Source organism: Bubalus kerabau, chromosome 3 (assembly GCF_029407905.1).
Source record: "Bubalus kerabau isolate K-KA32 ecotype Philippines breed swamp buffalo chromosome 3, PCC_UOA_SB_1v2, whole genome shotgun sequence".
NCBI lineage: Eukaryota > Metazoa > Chordata > Mammalia > Artiodactyla > Bovidae > Bubalus > Bubalus kerabau.
The window spans coordinates 156,091,697-156,111,726 of record NC_073626.1 but is presented as its reverse complement, the minus strand read 5'-3'; the positions used below and the strand labels follow the sequence as shown (position 1 = coordinate 156,111,726).

General features: G+C 38.1%; 1 protein-coding gene across 2 annotated transcripts in view; it reads right to left on the bottom strand.

Annotated features, from left to right (window-relative positions):
* LOC129646728 (sperm-associated antigen 16 protein-like) overlaps positions 1–20,030 on the bottom strand; it is a 540,055-nt gene that overhangs the window by 332,435 nt on the left and 187,590 nt on the right. For both annotated transcript variants that reach the window (XM_055573380.1, XM_055573381.1), the window contains exon 4: positions 3,105–3,231. In XM_055573380.1, coding sequence (XP_055429355.1) covers positions 3,105–3,231 — 127 coding nt within the window. The remainder of the gene's footprint in view (positions 1–3,104; positions 3,232–20,030) is intronic.

Here is a 20,030-nt window from a genome sequence, read left to right as displayed (position 1 = left end):
AGTTAACAACTTGCATTGTCTAATTATTAATAAGCTAAATTAAGAGAATTTTCCTTTGTTTTACATGTTTAATTCTATTTTATATAGATACTGATTTAAATATATACATTTTTACCAATGAGTTTGAAATATTTTCAGAAAATAAACTAATTAAATGAACTTTATTTCTAATTATTGATGTATTTACCACAATTGCTGAACATTTTATATATACCAAAGTTTTTCAGAGTCCTTTCCTTAATATTAATGAATGTAATGTAGCTAGCATGTAGCTAACATGTAGCTAGCATGCAGGGTAATAACAGATTTGCAATAGTATTAATAATATAAATTTTAATTTGCCATTAAAACCAATTTGAAAAAAATACATTAATAATGATTAAAGAAACACAATCTTTCTATGGACCTATATTCAATTCAAATGCTGTTCTGCTGTATGCTAAGGCCCTTTGCATATGAATTTCTATTTCCTCCTGCTCTCCAATATACTGTAGGAAATAAGACCAGAACACAAAGAGTTCCCAACAACAGATAGAAAGGTCACTGTCATAAACAACTCTATGCATAGACGGAACACACAAGGAGGAAACTTTTATTCATAAGAGAATTTTACTTTCAAACATTGTGCTTAGTCGCTCAGTTGTATCCGACTCCTTGTGACCCCATGGATTGTAGCCTTCCAGGCTCCTCTGTCCATGGGGATTCTCCAGGCAAGAATACTGGAGTGGGTTGCCATTTCCGTCTCCATCCAAGCATTAGTGCTCCAGTTTATTCACAGGAAAACAAATAAATAAGAGACATGCTTTCTGAGAACATTTAGTTACAGAACTCTGAGAGACTAAAAAAAACAAAAAACAAAAAACCCTATACCAAAAGAAAATGAGCATGAAATTTAGGTCGCTGCTAAAGTAATATTTCCTCTGTGGGTTTTCCTTTACCAATTGCTTTTACACACACTTCACATCTAAGTATTGAGAGTAAATGAGTCGAAAATTTTGCTTTTTCATTGATGCTCCATTAGCAGGATTGAACTCTCTTGCACAGGGTCTAAGCTATTTTAAATCAAGGAGGTGGCTGTGGCACCTTTTTACCCAACAACAAATTATCCTGATTTTATTAATTCATGGCTGATGCACTTTTCCCACAATGTTCTTTGACTGCTGTCTGCTGACATGCTATAACACGTGAAGTTGTATCCAAGGTATTTGTCACTCTACCACTAGCTGTTTTCTAAAATACGTGAACCTAAGGACTCCGTGTTCTCTATCCTAAATCAATTTGCCTCAAAGAACTAAAGACTCTGCATACCTTGGCATTCTCCAAACTACTGAAGTGTGTACTCAATTTGCTGTGCTTTAGCTTCTCTGGTGGTAAAGACTCTGCAGGAAACCCAGGCTCAACCCCTGAGTTGGGAAGAGCTCCTGGAGAAGGAAATGACAACCCACTTCAGTATACTTGCCCGGGAAATCCCATGGACAGAGGAGCCTGGTGGGCTACGGTTCATGGGATTGCAAAGAATTGGACACAACTGAGTGACTAACACTTTCAGCTTTCTCTTTCCAAAATCTTTAATCCTTTCCACAAGTTGTCTCCCATCTGAAACAAGGGAGACCTCTCTTAGATTCTGGAAGTATAGTCTTTTCTCCTCCTCATCTTCACAGCCAAATTCTGTGAAAATGTAGTCCCCAAATTCCATCTCCATTTGTTCACATCTAATTTACTTCTGAGGCCATACTAATCCAGGATTATCTGTTTTAACACAGAAAAATCCCATAACCCAGGAAAACTTGCAATCTTAGATAAAGTGGGACAGCTGGTCACCTTTAAACTCCTTTTCTCACATTACCTCCACCTCCAATCACTCTTCAAATTGTGAGAGTTAAACCCTTTATCCTGAATTAATTCTTTCCTTTTAATTCTCACAATCTCCTAGTTCAAATTCTCACCTGCTCACAGCCTACTTTATAAGCCTCCTCAATGAGAATGACTCCCTTAACTCTACTATCAAATCCATCTTTCTAAAAGGCTAATCTGATTGTTACCTGGTTTGCTTGTGTGTGTGTGTGAAAGTCCCTCACTCGTGTCCAACTCTTTGCGATCCCCATGGACTATATTGTCCATGGAATTCTCCAGGCCAGAATACTGGAGTGGGTAGCCTTTCCCATCTCCAAGGGATCTTCCCAACTCAAGGATCGAACCCAGGTCTCCTGCATTGTGGGTGGATTCTTTACCAGCTGAGCCACCAGGGAAGCCCAAGAATACTGGAGTGGGTAGCCTATCCCTTCTCCAGGAGATCTTCCTGACCCAGGAATCAAACTGGGGTCTCCTGCATTGCAGATGGATTCTTTACCAACTGAGCTATCAGGGAAGCCATGGTTTGCTTAACATGCTTTAATAGATTCCCTCTGAAAATAATAAAACTTCAATCAGATACTTGGTGATCTTGAGCTTGTCTATCTGTGTACACTTGCTTGTGTTTTATTTCCTCTTTCTTAAGCTCTATCAATATATATTATTACTCTCCAAATATGCTTTTATAGACTCATACCTCTAGAGCTTTGTAAGGTATGCACTGTTCTTTCCTGGAATCCATCTTCTTGAGATTATTTGGTATATCCTACTTACCCTCTAACTCTCAGCACAAGGACAGCCTCCTCTTGGGAGTCATCCACATCCTTCTAGGCAGATAAGAGATCTCCCTGCTTTTCCCCTGTATCTTGTATTTTCTTCCATTTTAATATACCTCGCCACATTAAAATAATCTCTTGGTTCTCCTTCCTTTCTAAGATACAAGGTCCTTAAGGAAAGGTGCTATGCATTTTCCTGTCATATGTATTATACTAGCAGAGTTTCTATCTCAATAAATAATTGCTGCATTAATGTTTAATGAAGCAATTACATTATTTTATATTCCTACTTTTAGGAGGCAGGGTAGATAAAAACATATAAATAAGATCTTGTAAACAGAAACATATTATCATTCTTTTATCCTATGTGCCCCTATACAATTTCTTCATAAGTTGTACCTTGCACCTGAAAAGTGACTAAGAGTGACTAGACCTATCAAAATTGGAAAAAAAAAAAAAAGTTAATGATTTGCTTACCGTTCTTGCATCCCAGATGGACAGTGACTTATCGGCAGAGCCTGTGAGAAGAGTGTTGGAGTAAGGAAAAAACTCGATGCTGTTCACAGAATCTGTGTGTCCATACAAGGTATATCTGCATCTTTCACTGCACAGAGAAAAATTAAGAGTTAAAGTTTGCAAAGTGAGCACCTAAATGTTCCTTATTCTTTCTGTACAATGCTAACAAAGATAATAAATGTTTGAGACATAGTTTTGTAAATGGCAAAAATGTACAATGACATTTTAAAGGAGGATTCTACAACCACCTTATATTCCAAGCACTTTACAGAATTAGTAGCATGAAATAGACTAATTACATCCAATTTATAAAATCACTTGGGAAAGCTGTCTTTACACTATCGCATTTATTCTTTATCATGAAATTACTACTTAAAAATTGCTCCCATCACATGAAGTAATATTCTGAGAAAAGAACTGCATGTGTGCTACAATATGTGAAGACCAGATAAACTTCTTTAACTTGCTCAGTTTCTTTCTTTCTTTTTTTTTCTCAGTGTGGGCTGTATATTAGAATCACCTATCATGCAGCTTAATCAGCTGATTCAGTTCAGTTCAGTCACTCGGTTGTGCCCGACTCTTTGCGACCCCATGGAGTGCAGCACGCCAGGCTTCCCTGTCCATGGGATTCTCCAGGCATTTGGTTATGATATTAGAAATGTACCTATGTGCTGTGCTGTGCTTCGTTGCTTAGTCATGTACAACTCTCTGCAACCCCATGGACTGTAGCCTGCCAGGCTCCTCTGTCCATGGGATTCTCCAGGCATTTCTAGTACGATAACCAGCTGGTTAAGCTCTGATCAACTGACTGGTGACTGGCTTGAGCCATTCCACACATGACAGTACAGTGGAGTGGGAAAAATTCTGCAATGGGAGCTGGGAAACTGGATTCCAGTCCTAACTATGACAAGAACCAGTAGGGTTACCATAGAGAAGTTATTCGTCTCAGTAACAGTACAGTTCCTTCTTGTGAGACTGAGATTACTTAATTTGAAGCACTGAGAGGTTCAATGTAGCTCCAACAATCTGAGATTTTTGACTATGGCAGTAAACATAAAAGGGAAAGAAGAAATCAAACTGAGCATAACATCTAATAACTGTTTGGAATGAAGCTTATTTCACCGGAAATTTTGGTATTTTTGAGAAGCCAGAAAATTTTAAGATTTATGTGGATACATATGTAAATTACTCAATGGCAATTCCCTTGATTGATACTTTTCATATCAAAGTGAAGTACTGTAGTAATTAATATCAGGAACAAGGAAATAAAATCAATAAATTCATTAATCATGGCCATTTTGTATCAGTTCCCTTATCTCAATATTTCTGAGAGAGGCTGATAATAATTTGATCTTTAAAGTTGATGAAATGTCAGTCTATACCAGGGGTCCACACACTATGGCCCTTTGGCTAGTTGCCTATTTTTGTAAAGAATGATTTACTGGAACATGTCAATTTGTTTACATATGTCTATTGCTGCTTTCCCCTGACAATAGCAGAGTTGCATAGTTATGAGAGACCATATGGTTCATAAGCCTAAAATATTTAGTATGTGACCTTTCAAAAACATATTTGGATATTTACAAGTATGCTCAGATTTTATGACATGTTTTTGAGATGGGTGCTAAACTTACAGGATAAATTACTTTATTTTTATAGAATTCTTGTTTTGTGTAGAAATTTTACCTGCTGTTTTCTAATAATTCTAAAAATATCAATATAAAGCATTTTTTGAAAGGCTTACATTCCAAAGTCCACTATAATGAAATAATCATCTTTAACCATTAATTGCTCCAGGGATAGCTCTATAATAGAGAGAGAGAGATTTTACAGAAAAATGAAAATTATGTGTATATTATCAGATCAGATCAGTCGCTCAGTCGTGTCCAACTCTTTGTGACCCCATGAATCGCAGCACTCCAGGCCTCCCTGTCCATCACCAACTCCCGGAGTTCACTCAGACTCCCATCCATCGAGTCAGTGATGCCATCCAGCCATCTCATCCTCTGTCGTCCCCTTCTCCTCCTGCCCCCAATCCCTCCCAGCATCAGAGTCTTTTCCAATGAGTCAACTCTTTGCATGAGGTGACCAAAGTACTGGAGTTTCAGCTCTAGCATCATTCCTTCCAAAGAAATCCCAGGGCTGATCTTCAGAATGGACTGGTTGGATCTCCTTGCAGTCCAAGGGACTCTCAAGAGTTTTCTCCAACACCACAGTTCAAAAGCATCAATTCTTCGGCGCTCAGCCTTCTTCACAGTCCAACTCTCACATCCATACATGACCACAGGAAAAACCATAGCCTTGACTAGACGAACCTTTGTTGGCAAAGTAATGTCTCTGCTTTTGAATATGCTATCTAGGTTACTCATAACTTTCCTTCCAAAGAGTAAGCGTCTTTGAATTTCATGACTGCAGTCACCATCTACAGTGATTTTGGAGCCCAGAAAAATAAAGTCTGACACTGTTTCCACTGTTTCCCCATCGATTTCCCATGAAGTGATGGGACCGGATGCCATGATCTTCATTTTCTGAATGTTGAGCTTTAAGCCAACTTTTTCACTCTCCTCTTTCACTTTCATCAAGAGGTTTTGAGTTCCTCTTCACTTTCTGCCATAAGGGTGGTGTCATCTGCATATCTGAGGTTATTGATATTTCTCCCGGCAATCTTGATTCCAGCTTGTGTTTCTTCCAGTCCAGCATTTCTCATGATGTACTCTGCATAGAAGTTAAATAAACAGGGTGACAGTATACAGCCTTGACGAACTCCTTTTCCTATTTGGAACCAGTCTGTTGTTCCATGTCCAGTTCTAACTGTTGCTTCCTGACCTGCATACAAATTTCTCAAGAGGCAGATCAGGTGGTCTGGTATTCCCATCTCTTTCAGAATTTTCCACAGTTTATTGTGATCCACACAGTCAAAGGCTTTGGCGTAGACAATTATTAAATTAAATTATATGAGTTTACCATGAATGAAAACAACTAGGATTAAAGGCATGGTTGAAAGTTGTCAATGTTTTTTAATTCTGAAATATTGTCTAAAAGGCACTCTCAGATTGAGAAAATATTAAAAATTAAGCATGCTATTTTTAGTTGTATTTCATTTATAGAAAGTATAAGTTAAAAAGGAAATGTTTGTAATTATGACATGTTTATAATTCCTCCCACTTTTACTCACCAACCAAGTTTTTGAAATAATATTGTCAATCTTACAATGTCAAAAATCAAAACACATATGATCAGCAATCAAAAGTAAGTTTTTGTGCCAGTGTTCTCCCAATGTTCAATAAATATCTACTTAAATAAGTTTTCTGAACTTTTATATATTTTCTTGATTATTCAGTACTTCAAGAGCAATTTTGAATGGTCGTAGTATCCTGAGTCATCAATCCTCAAACATTTGTGGATAAATGTTTCACTGTCTCCTATGAGAGAAAAAGTCCGAGGCCAGCCTAATCTCTCTTACCGTTCATGCTTAGCTTCCCCTGAGGATGATCTGCTTTTTAGGCCCACAGCCCTAATATTCTTTTGCAAACAATGGAATGCAGCATGGCATGGCTTGGTACCAATTTCCATCTTAGACTTTTGTTCTTCTAGTATACAGTTATTCCTTTAATATATATTCATATTTTTCTCTTCCATTTATTCTTTTTTTTCCCTTTAGGAACACTAGTTGTTTTATTTTGTTTTATTTTTCTCCTTCATTTAATATTCTCTCTATAATCCTTGTATTATAGAGAGAAATTATATATACATATATATGGATATGAGGATTATAGAGAGAAATACATATACACACATATATATATATCAGATCAGATCAGTCGCTCAGTCGTGTCCGACTCTTTGTGACCCCATGAATCGCAGCACGCCAGGCCTCCCTGTCCATCACCAACTCCCAGACTTCACTCAGACTCACGTCCATCAAGTCGGTGATGCCATCCAGCCATCTCATCCTCTGTCGTCCCCTTCTCCTCCTGCCCCCAATCCGTCCCAGCATCAGTCTTTTCCAATGAATCAACTCTTCGCATATATATGTAATTACTTTTTTACAACTTAAAAAACTTTTAATTATGGTTATTTGTGTGTATGTGAAGAGGGAGTAATCTATAAAACCTTTATGTTTCTGATTTAACTTTTCCCCCAATATTTCTCAGTCTGCTTTTCAACTATTGTCTTATAAAATAATAAAATGCTTCAACTCTTTTGATGTTCTCTTTTATTATATAAAATCAACTTGAAATGTAGGATTCCTGTAATTCATTGAAAATATAGAGGACTTTTTGTCTTAATTATTGGTAATTTTACTTAGGTAATTCCTTCTTCACTGTATATTCTTCAGTAGAATTTGGTTTATATTTATTTATTCTTCAATTTTTTCAATTCATCATCAGTTCTGGGTTCGTTTCTTTTTATTATGACAATATTATGGGACAGCTACTTGCTAAAGATTAACAGCAGAAAGAGGGAAATTAGATTTATCTTTCATTTCTAATCAGATTTGCTCTCTTCCAAAAAGACTTCTCACTAAATACTACTGGGTTTATCCCTCAAGTTCATCTTTCCTTCACTTTTGCATTTTTTAAGTATATATATAGCTTGTTGTCAAACAACTCAAGTCACAGGCTTTATGTTAACTCTAAAGGCTCCTGCCTCCCTCACAACCCTCAGCCTGCCTCACCCCTGGCAGTTTCCTCTATCTTCCTTATCTAACAGTAAAAATGTCTTGTTGGGATTTGTGCCACCATGATAAAGTAACCAGTACTGTACTTTTCTCTCCACAATAAACAACTATAAAATGACACACATTATATGTGGCTATGATTTTTTGGCACTGAACTAAACACAGAAAAGGAGGGTACCCCTGAACACAGGAAAATATTTAGGGAGCACCATGACCTCTAATTGGAACTCTGCATTCAGATGCTTATATCTTTCCTTTTCTCCTTTGCTTTTTGCTTCTCTTCTTTTCACAGCTATTTGTAAGGCCTCCCCAGACAGCCATTTTGCATTTTTGCATTTCTTTTCCATGGGGATAGTCTACAAGCTGGAATCAAGATTGCCGGGAGAAATATCAATAACCTCAGATATGCAGATGACACCACCCTTATGGCAGAAAGTGAAGAGGAATGAAAAAGCCTCTTGATGAAAGTGAAAGTGGAGAGTGAAAAAGTTGGCTTAAAGCTCAACATTCAGAAAACAAAGATCATGGCATCCGGTCCCATCACTTCATGGGAAATAGATGGGGAAACAGTGGAAACAGTGTCAGACTTTATTTTGGGGGGCTCCAAAATCACTGCAGATGGTGACTGCAGTCATGAAATTAAAAGACGCTTACTCCTTGGAAGGAAAGTTATGACCAACCTAGATAGCATATTCAAAAGCAGAGACATTACTTTGCCAACAAAGGTTCGTCTAGTCAAGGCTATGGTTTTTCCTGTGGTCATGTATGGATGTGAGAGTTGGACTGTGAAGAAGGCTGAGCGCCAAAGAACTGATGCTTTTGAACTGTGGTGTTGGAGAAGACTCTTGAGAGTCCCTTGGACTGCAAGGAGATCCAACCAGCCCATACAAAAGGAGATCAGCCCTGGGATTTCTTTGGAAGGAATGATGCTAAAGCTGAAACTCCAGTACTTTGGCCACCTCATGCGAAGAGTTGACTCATTGGAAAAGACTCTGATGCTGGGAGGGATTGGGGGCAGGAGGAGAAGGGGACGACAGAGGATGAGATGGCTGGATGGCATCACTGACTCAATGGACGTGAGTCTGAGTGAAGTCCGGGAGATGGTGACGGACAGGGAGGCCTGGCGTGCTGCGATTCATGGGGTCGCAAAGAGTCGGACACAACTGAGCGACTGAACTGAACTGATGACCTCTCTTCTTCTCTTCTCTGAGAAGCCCCAGCAAGGTGGTAGGCATGGGAGGGACTTTGAGGAGATACCCCTGTCCAAGGGCAAAGGAGAAGCCCCAGCAAGACAGTAGGAGGGGCAAAATTGCCCCACTGAGAATCAAACCCCATACCTGCCAGAGACTCTCAGAAGTCTCAAACAAACCTTGTATGCACCAGGACCCAGAGACCCCACAGAGACTAAGACTGAACTATGTTTGAGTGTCTCCTGTGGAAGTATGGGTCAGCAGTGGCCTGCTGCAGGGGCAGGGGCTCTGGGTGCAGTAGACGTGGGTATGGCATAAGCCCTCTTGGAGGAGGTCACCATGAACCCCACCATAGAGCTGCCAGAACTTACACAGGAGTGGGGTAACAGACTCTTGGAGGGCACAAACAAAACCTTGTGTGCACCAGGACCCAGGAGAAAGGAGTAATGACCCAAGAAAAAACTGACTCAGGCTTGCCCATGAACGTCCAGGGGTCTCTGGCAGAGGCATGGTCAGAGGTGGCGTGGTGCAGGGTTGGGGGCACTGAGTGCAGCAGTGCTTGCATGGGACCTGTTGAAGGAGGTCAGCATTATTTTCATTACCTCCAACATAGTTTGGCCTCAGGTCAAATAATAGGGAGGGAACACAGCCCCATCCATCAACAGAAAATTGGGTAAAGATTTACTGAGCATGGCACTGGCCATCAGAATAAGACCCAGTTTCTCCCTCAGTCAGTCTCTCCCATCAGGAAGCTTCCATAAGCCTTTTATCCTTCTCCATCAGAGGGCACACAGAATGAAAACCACAATCACAGAAAACTAACCAATCTGATCACATGGGCAACAGCCTTGTCTAACTCAATGAAACTGTGAGCCATGCTGTGTAGGGCCACCCAAGATGGATGGGTCATGGTGGAGAGATCTGACAAAACATGGTCTACTGGAGAAGGGAACGGCAAACCACTTCAGTAATCTCACCTTGAGAACCCCACGAATGGTATGAAAAAGCAAAAAAAAAAAAAAAAAAAAAAAAAATAGGACACTGAGAGATGAACTCCCCAGGTCGGTAGGTGCCCAATATGCTACTGGAGATCAGTGGAGAACTATCTCCAGAAAAAGTGTAGAGATGGAACCAAAGCAAAAACAACACCCAGCTGTGGATGTGACTAGTGGTGGAAGTAAAGTCTGATGCTGTAAAGAGCAATATTGCCTAAGAACCTGGAATGTTATGTCCATGAATCAAGGCAAATTGGAAGCCATCAACCAGGAGATGGCGAGAGTGAACATCAACATTTTAGGAATCAACAAACTAAAATGGACTGGAATGGGTGAATTTAACTCAGATAACCATTATATCTACTACTGTAGGCAAGAATCCCTTAGAAGAAATGGAGTAGTCATCATAGTCAACAAAAGAATCCAAAATTCAGTAATTGGGTGCAATCTCAAAAACGACAGAATGATCTCTGTTTGTTTCCAAGGCAAATCATTCAATATCACAGTTATCCAAGTCTATGCCCCAACCAGTAACACAGAAGAAGCTGAATGGTTGTATGAAGACCTACAAGACCTTCTAGAACTAATACCCAAAAAAGGTGTCCTTTATATTATAAGGGACTGGATTGCAAAAGTAGGAAGCCAAAAATTACCTGGAGTAACAGGCAAATCTGGCCTTGGAGTACAGAATGAAGGAAGCAAATGCTAATAGAGTTTTGCCAAGAGAATGCCCTGATCATAGCAAACATCCTCTTCCAACAACAAAAGAGAAGACTCTACACATGGACATCACCAGATTGTCAATACCAAAATCTGATTATTTAAATTATTTGCAGCCAAAGGTGGAGAAGTTCTATACAGTCATAAAAACAAGATGGTGAGCTGACTGTGGCTCAGATCATAAACTCCTTATTGCCAAATTCAGACATATTGAAGAAAGTAGGGAAAAACCACTAGATCATTCAGATATGACCTAAGTCAAACCCCTTAAGATTATACAGTGGAAGTGATTAATAGATTCAAGGGATTAGATTTGATAGAGTGCCTGAAGAAGTATGCATGGAGATTCATGACATTGTATGGGAGGCAGGGATCAAGACCATCCCCAAGAAAGTAATACAAAAAGGGAAAATGGTTATCTGAGGAGGCCTTACAGATAGCTGTGAAAAGAAGAGAAGAGAAATGGAAAGGAGAAAAGGAAAGATATACCCATTTGAATGCAGAGTTCCAAAGAATAGCAAGGAGAGATAAGATAGCCTTCCTCAGTGATCAATGCTAAGGAAAAGAGGAAAACAACTGAATGGGAAAGACTAGGGAGCTCTTCAAGAAAATTAGAGATAACAAGGGAACATTTCATGCAAAGATGGGCACAATAAAGGACAGAAATGGTATGGATCTAACAGAAGCAGAAGATATTAAGAAGAGGTGGCAAGAATACACAGAAGAACTATACAAGAAAGATCTTCATGACCAAGAGAATCATGATGGTATGATCACTCACCTAGAGCCAGACATCCTGGAATGTGAAGTCAAGTGGGCCTTAGGAAGCATCACTACGAACAAAGCTAGTGGAGGTGATGGAATTCCAGTTGAGCTATTTCAAATCCTAAAACATGATGCTGTGAAAGTTCTGCACTCAATATGCCAGCAAATTTGGAAAACTCAGCAATGGCCACAGGACTGGAAAAGGTCAGTTTTCATTCCAATCCCAAAGAAAGACACTGCCAAAAATGCTCAAACTACTGCACAATTACATTCATCTCACATGCTAGCAAAGTAATGCTCAAAATTCTCCAAGCCAGGCTTCAACAGTACGTGAACCGTGAACTTCCAGATGTTCAAGCTAGATTTAGAAAAGGCAGAGGAGCCAGAGATCAAATTTCCAACATCCACTGGATCATCGAAAAAGCAAGAGAATTTCAGAAAAATATCTACTTCTGCTTTATTGACTATGCCAAAACCTTTGACTGTGTGGATCACAACAAACTGTGGAAAATTCTTCAAGGGATTGGAATGCCAGACCACCTGACCTGCATCGTGAGAAGTCTATATGCCAGTCAAGAAGCAACAGTTAGAACTGGACATGGAACAACAGACGGGTTTCAAATTTGGAAAGGAATATGTCAGGTTGCTTACTGTCACCCTGCTTATTTAACTTATATGCATAGTACATCACGAAAAATGCTGGGCTGGATGAAGGACAAGTTGGAAGCAAGGTTGCTGGGAGAAATATCAATAACCTCAGATATGCAGATGATACCACCCTTATGGCAGAAATTGAAGAACTAAAGAGCCTCTTGATGAAAGTGAAAGAGGAGAGTGAAAAAGGTGGCTTAAAATTCAACATTCAGTAAATGAAGATCATGGCATCTGGTCCCATCACTTCATGGCAAATAGATGGGGAAACAATGGAAACAATGACAGACTTTATTTTCTTGGGCTCCAAAATCACTGCATATGGTGATTACAGCCATGAAATTAAAAGATGCTTGCTCCTTGGAAGAAAAGCTATGACCAACCTAGACAGCATATTAAAAAGCAGAGACATTAGTTTGCCAACAAAGTAGAGAGAATACTAGTCTCCAAGAGACTAGAGGCTTTACTTGCCTGTAGTCAAGGCTATTGTTTTCCAGTAGTCATGTATGGATGTGAGAGTTGGAGTATAAATAAAGCTGAGCATCGAAGAATTGATGATTTTAAACTGTGGTTTTGGATACGACTCTTGAGGAGACTGTTGAGAGTGCCTGGAACAGCAAGAGATCCAACCAGTCTATCCTAAATGAAATCAGTCCTGAATTTCATTGGTGACTGATGCTGAAGCTGAAACTCCAATTCTTTGGTCACCTGATGCAAAGAAGTGACTCACTGAAAATACCTGGATGCTGGGAAAGATTGAAGGTGGGAAGAGAAGGGGATGGCAGAGGATGAGATGCTTGGATGGCATCACCGACTGGATGGACATGAGTTTGAGTATGCTCTGGGTGTTGGTGATGGACAAGGAAGCCTGGCGTGCTGCAGTTCATGGGCTTGCAGAAGAATTGGACACGACTGAGCCACTGTACTGAACTCTTCTGAATGACCTCACTGACTTTCTGCTGGGAAGCACTTACTGCTATCAAAATAATAGTAGAACCCTGGTAGATGTGAAGTCTCACTGAAAGTCAGAGTCTTAGTTGCTCAGTGTCTGACTCTTTGCAATCCCACTAGGCTCCTCTGTCCATGAGTTCTCCAAGCAAGAATCCAGAGAGGGTAGCCATTTTCTTCTCCAGGAGATTTTTCCCACCCGGGATCGAACTTGGGTCTCCCTCATTGTGGGAAGATTCTTTATTGTCTGAGCCACCAATAGGGGTAGATGTGAAGTCTCAGAGGAACCGAGAGGAAATGAGAAAAATCTGGGCTGCTGGTCTGCCTGGTTCTTGCAGTGAAGGGTACATGAAAAAAGGGAGCTGCATTGCAAATGGCAGCAGTTTGGGAATTTGCCATGAATTGTTGGCCAAGATCTAGATGACATTATTACAGTGTAAGAGTCCACAAGCCCTTGAAGACATTTCATGCTGGGTGGTTGAATGCTGTACAGTGATACCAGAGACTAGGTATTATTGGAAGATATTGAACTTTAATCTCATCTAGAGTGGACAGACTCAATGGGTACATCAGACTTTCAGTTGGAACCACAAAAAAGAACCCACCATAGGAATAAGGGTCAGGTTCACTGCTGCTGCTGCTGCTAAGTCGCTTCAGTCGTGTCTGACTCTGTGCGACCACAGAGACAGCAGCCCACCAGGCTCCCCTGTCCCTGGGATTCTCCAGGCAAGAACACTGGAGTGGGTTGCCATTTCCTTGTCCAATGCATGAAAGTGAAAAGTGAAAGTGAAGTCGCTCTGTCATGTTTGACTCCTAGCAACCCTGTGGACTGCAGCCTACCAGGCTCCTCCGTCCATGGGATTTTCCAGGCAAGAGTACTAATGGAAGTTAAAAACCAAAGTAGACTTGTTTTGACCAAGAATAAAACTAAGCCTGAAAGGCAAAAATGATATGTCTATAATTAAATAGATTGCTGGAACAGAACTTTTATAGAAAGACCAATATAGATTCCCTAAAATTTGTTACTAATGATATCCAGCATTTGATTTAAAAAATTAGTACACATGTAAAGAGGTGGAAAAGGTATAAAGAAGAAAAAAACGCAGTATTAGAAACAGACTCAACTTTTTAATCAAACACCAAGATTTCAACCATATATCATAATCACAGGTAAGGATTTAAAGAAACTGCTAAATGGGTCTACAAAGAGAGAATGTCAGAGAATAAATAGAAACTATAAAAAAACAATGGATAAGTATAACATGTGAAATAAAGTTCATTGCATGAGCAAAAAGCACATTGAATACTGCAGGAATAAAAGGATTGGTGGACTTGATTAAGGTGAATAGAACTTACAGAAATAGAAAGAAAAAGAAAACATATTGAAGAACCATTGACAGAACCTCAGTTATCAGTGGGGATAATCACATGGTGTAACAGAAATAATTGGGTTTCCGGAGGTCATGGGGAGCGTAGAAAAGGAAAGAAAGAGAAAAGTGTTAGAACAAGTTTGAAAGAACAATTGCTCAAGTGCTCCCCAATTTGATGAGAAATGCCAATATACAGATCATACTAGCTCAGGAAAATCCAAACATAATTAATAACAGACAGAATACACCTAAGCATATCATAGTAAAACTGCTAAAAGCAAAATATAAAACAAAAATCTGACAGTCACAATCAATGAAAGAAACATAACACGTAGGTAATAAGGGTGCAATGACAACTGACTTCTCAATAGAAACAATAGAATATAACTTTTTAAGGGCTGAATTGAATTATTTAAAATTCAATAATCAGTTAAAATACCTTCAATAAGGAAGATGAAATAAATTTTCAAATAAATCACCAGCAGATCTTTCCTATAAGAGATGCTGAAGAGAAGGTATTCAGACTGAATGGAAAGGACAACAGATGGAAATATCCATATACAGAAAAGAATGACATCATCTAAAATGATAACTATTTGGGTAAATGGAAAAATACCTTGTTTTTTTTTTTTTAATTTTTAAAAGACAACTGATTAAAGATACCATCATTGTACTGGATAGTGTTTTAAGTATGTAGAAGTAAACTAAAAGATAGCAAAATCGCAAGGACAAGGGTGAACACAGAATTACATTGTTTTAAGGTACTCAGATGAAGCGGTACCATATTGCCTCATTAGACTGTGACTAAAAATAATGAATTGCTGACTTCTGCAACAATATACTTTAATAGCAATAATACCAAATGAAAGAATTTAGGTAAATATGCCTATGTATTATATAGTTGAATTCATATGAAGTTCAGGAACAGACACTCTATGGTTATAGAAAGAAGACACTGTTTGCTGTGGGGAATGGCTTTCATTAGATGAACTGGGAAATTATCTGTGGTTACAGAAACGGCCTATAGCTTCAATAGCTTTAAAGGCATATACATTTATCAAAATTCATCTATAATAATTGAACACTTCAGTGTTAAGTTCCACTGTGTATATCACCTTAACCAAACAATTAAAAGTAAATATCACTTGTGAGAATACTTTTTCCTTCTGCCTTCACTATCCTGATATGTGCGACACAATAAATACTAAATATATATTTCTGTGAATAGTTGAGTATTTATAGTGATTCTATCCTCTTATTAAGGCTCCACACATGTATGTGTCAAGTACATGCACCTTCATAGATGGACAAAGTATCTATAATATTTGGAATAGCTATACCAGTAATATATATATATATATATTTGTTCTCTAAAGGCATGCATTACATAGCTACCAGGAAGTCTTATGTCTAATTAAAAAGGAAATAAAAAGGAAAGGAAATATAAAGAAATAGATACAAATCACAAAAAATTTAACAGAAAAACACATGAGAGAAAATAAAACAATACTGATAATTACATTAAAAAGATGATCTGTGGACAGCATCAGCAAAATAATAAAGATGGCATTTCTAACCTCTTATGAGCTATCATGGAAAGGCAGTTTCACTTGTGACAAAATTAAGCATTGCTATTTGCAAGTAGCTCATTAGCAGTAACTTTTTAAAAGGCTGTATTTATTAAATATAATAAACATGAATAAAATTATTATTTTTTTAATTGATGCATTCCAACCTATAAACAATTATGCTCTTACATTAATTTTTTGTACATACAAAATTTGCCAAAACACTAAAATGTCTAAATACTGTACAATTTGGCAGTATTTTTAAGGCAAAAGTAACAGTGTCATATATGATTATATCCATTTCATCACAGGGAATATCTAACAAATACACACAGAAAATGTGTGATTTAGGAATGCATATCCTTACATACTATGTGTGCCACTAGTAAAACACTGTGCACATTGACAGTTGATATTTAGGCTTTGTCTGCTGTCATTAAAACCCAATTTAATTATCTGGGAGTCTATTCAGTTATGGTGGTAGGATAGAGGGAGAGGTTCCTCAATGATATATTCTAGTGCACAGAGTTTCCCAAATAAAAGAAAAAGCTGGGTCTTCACATAGCTTAAAGGAAGAAAGAACTGCTCAAGGGGGAAAGAAATCTGCTTACAAATCACTGGGTTTAGGTATGGGGCATTCCAGGCAGACAGACTGCAAGAGCAGGCTTGAGAGAGATTAATTAGCTGCCAGAGAAGGAAGTCCCATTCAGAATTCTTTGCAGGTGAAAATGGACTAAAGTGACAGAGCATGACTGCACCACAAGGGATGGAAATGATTTGCATATTTCCATCAAAAATGTCAACACTGAAGCCTGATGCAATTTTCTCTCCATTGCTCTGTCTTCTGTTTTCCTAACATTTTTGTAGAGAGAAGTTAGTGAACACGAAAAAGCTCTTTATCAACTACCTCCTGTTTTTACTTTACTTCCCCTTTTTTTCTTCTGTTCTTGTCCGTTGTGCTCCTTGATTTAATTTATTATTCTGGTAACCGAAGGATGGCTATTTGTCTCAACTATGAACTCGTTAAAAAATAAAGTTATCCACTCTTCCAGAGCAGATGCATTTTCATTTAAAATGTATTTCCAACTTGTAACTTGTAAGAGGACATTGTTTTAACACACAGCACACACAGAGTAGTCCTTCGTGAGGTATTAAATTTTAAAGATTCTATTTCCTTTGGTGTATTTGTTATAACACTATTAATATTGGATACGAAACTGTATTTTTTAAACTTCAAGCTTGTATGAACTTTTATATCAACAAAATGTGGTTAATGCAATTACATAACATTTGCAAAAGAGCAGCAATATGTATTTAGGTGAAATGAAGAAAAGGGTAAAAGATATCTATCCTTTTTTAGGAAAAAATACTGGAATTCATTATCTTATTAACCCTTAGTAAGACCTAAATTTTATTTATATTTTATGCTACAGATTTATTTTTAAAAATTAGTAGTTAATTCTGGAAAATCTTTTGCTTTAGAGAGAGCTGAAATTAATAGCAAGAATATTTACATTCTCATTTTGTTTTACGTCACGTTTCATCATTTTTCCTTGTGTCATCTCCTGTTCTTTCTTTTTGTCTCTAATTCTCTAAAAGGGGAACCCATATCCCTACATTTTTTTTTCACTTTGTACTTAAATTATAAAGTCTCTCTTATTTTCTTAATTCTTTTACAATATGTATTAAAAAACCACCCCAATATTATGGCCCAAGACTTTAACTGTTGCTGTTGATAGTCCCTAACTCCTGACTTTTTGCGACCCCTTGGACAGTAACCTGCCAGTCTCCTTTGTCCATGGGATTCTGCAGGCAAGAATACTGGAGAGGGTTTCCATTTCCTTTTCCAGGGGATCTTCTGAACCCAGGGATTGACAGGCAGATTCTTTACCAGTGAGCCACCTGGGAAGCCCCAGGCTTTAATTGTTGTTTATTCACTAAATTGTGTCTGACTCTTTTGCAACCCCATGGACTGTGGGAAGATTGTTTTCTGATCCCACCTCTCTGCTTTTTTTTTTTTTTTAATTTTTATTAGAGTAGCTGATTTCCAATGTTGTGTTACTTTCTGCTGTGCAGCAAATTGACTGAGTCAATTATATATATATATACGCACACATACATATACATATTCTTTTTTAGATTTTTCTCATATAGGTCATTACAGAGTATTGACTAGTGCTCCCTTTGTTCTACAACAGGTTCTTACTAGTTATCTATTTAATACATAGCAATGTGTATATGTCTTTTCATACTGTCATGGGGTTCTCACAGCAAGAATACTGGAGTGGGTTGCATTTTCTCCTCCTATGTATATGTAAATCCTAATCTCCTAATTTTTCTGCCCCCCCTCTTTCTCCTCTGGTAACCATAAATTTGTTTTCTACATCTGTGACTCTATTTATGTTTTATAAGTAAAAGACCTGGATTTTAAATAGCATTTGTATAACTGAACGAACATACAATGATAATATTTATCATGAGGCTTATCTGAGATAAACATTATTTATGACAATAAATATATGAACTGAGAACTATCTCCAAATGGCAATAAAATTCTACTCTACCAATGAAAAAGGCAGATTTTCCAGCACCCTCAAATACCTGAAATATAATCAGGATTTGGAGAATAAAAGAAAAAAGGTGTATAAATAAAATAACCATAATTGAGTTGAGGACTTGCTTAGAGTACCCTCAAGTCCTTACTCAGATTGTTAAACAGTCAACTGAATTGTTTTTGCAAAGGATGCGAGTGCAGGGAGAAATTTAAGAGGCTGGAGCACTGTTCACTGATAACAATGAGGAAAACATGGATACTTGGCAATAAATGGCAGCAAACTGAATAATGGGAAAAAAAAAAACAAAATAAAAAGACCAAATATTGAAATGGCAAGGACAAATGAATAAAGACAAAAGCAAATAACTCTTTATATTTCAACAGTTTCTACACTTAACACTATAGTTTAAGTTGGGACATATTGAGCATTTACTATTCTAAGTAATTTGCACACCATAACACTGGGAATACTGCGATTTGTAGTTGGCCCTAAATAGTCAAAGATCCCATAGTCAAAAAATCATAGAGACAAATTAAGGAAACAATTCCATTTACCACTACAATAAAATGAGTAAGATTCATAGGAATAAACCTGCCTAGGGCTCCCTGGTAGCTCAGCTCAGATGGTTAAGAATCCATCTACAATGCAGGAGACCTGGGTTTGATCCCTGGGTTAGAAAGATCCCTTGGAGGAGGCATGGCAACCCACTCCATATTCTTGCCTCAAGAATCTCCATGGACTGAGTTGCCTGGTGAGCTATATAGTCCATGGGGTTACAAAGAGTCGTACACGACTTGAGCAACTAGCACAGCACAGCACAGGGATACAAAAGATCTGCATACAGAAAACTATAAGACACTGATGAAAGAAATCAAAGATGACACAAACGGAGAAATACATCATGTCCTTGTTTGCTTGCTACTATTTAGTCACTCAGTCTTGTCCAACTCTTTGTGACTCCATGGACTATAGTCTGCCAGGCTCTCTGTCCATGGGATTTCCCAGTCGAGAATACTGGAATGGGTTGCCATTTCCTTCCCCTCAGGACTTTCTGAACCCCAGGATCAAAACTGCATCTCCACATCTCCTGTACTGCAGGCAGATTCTTTACCACCAACTATACTATACTACCCAAAGCAATCTACAGATTCAATGCAATCCCTATCAAATTACCAATGGCATTTTTCACAGAACTAGAACAAAACATTTTACAATTTGTATGGAAACACAAAAGACCTTAAATAGTCAAAACAATCAAGAAAGAAAAATGAAGCTGGAAGAATCAATCGTTTTGACTTCAGACTATACTACAAAGTTACAGTCATCAAGACAGTATGGTACTGAAATAAAAACAAAAGTACATTAAATAGATCAATGGAACAAGATAGCACAGAGATCACCCATGCATCTATGAGCACCTTTTCTTTGACAAAGGAGGTGAGAA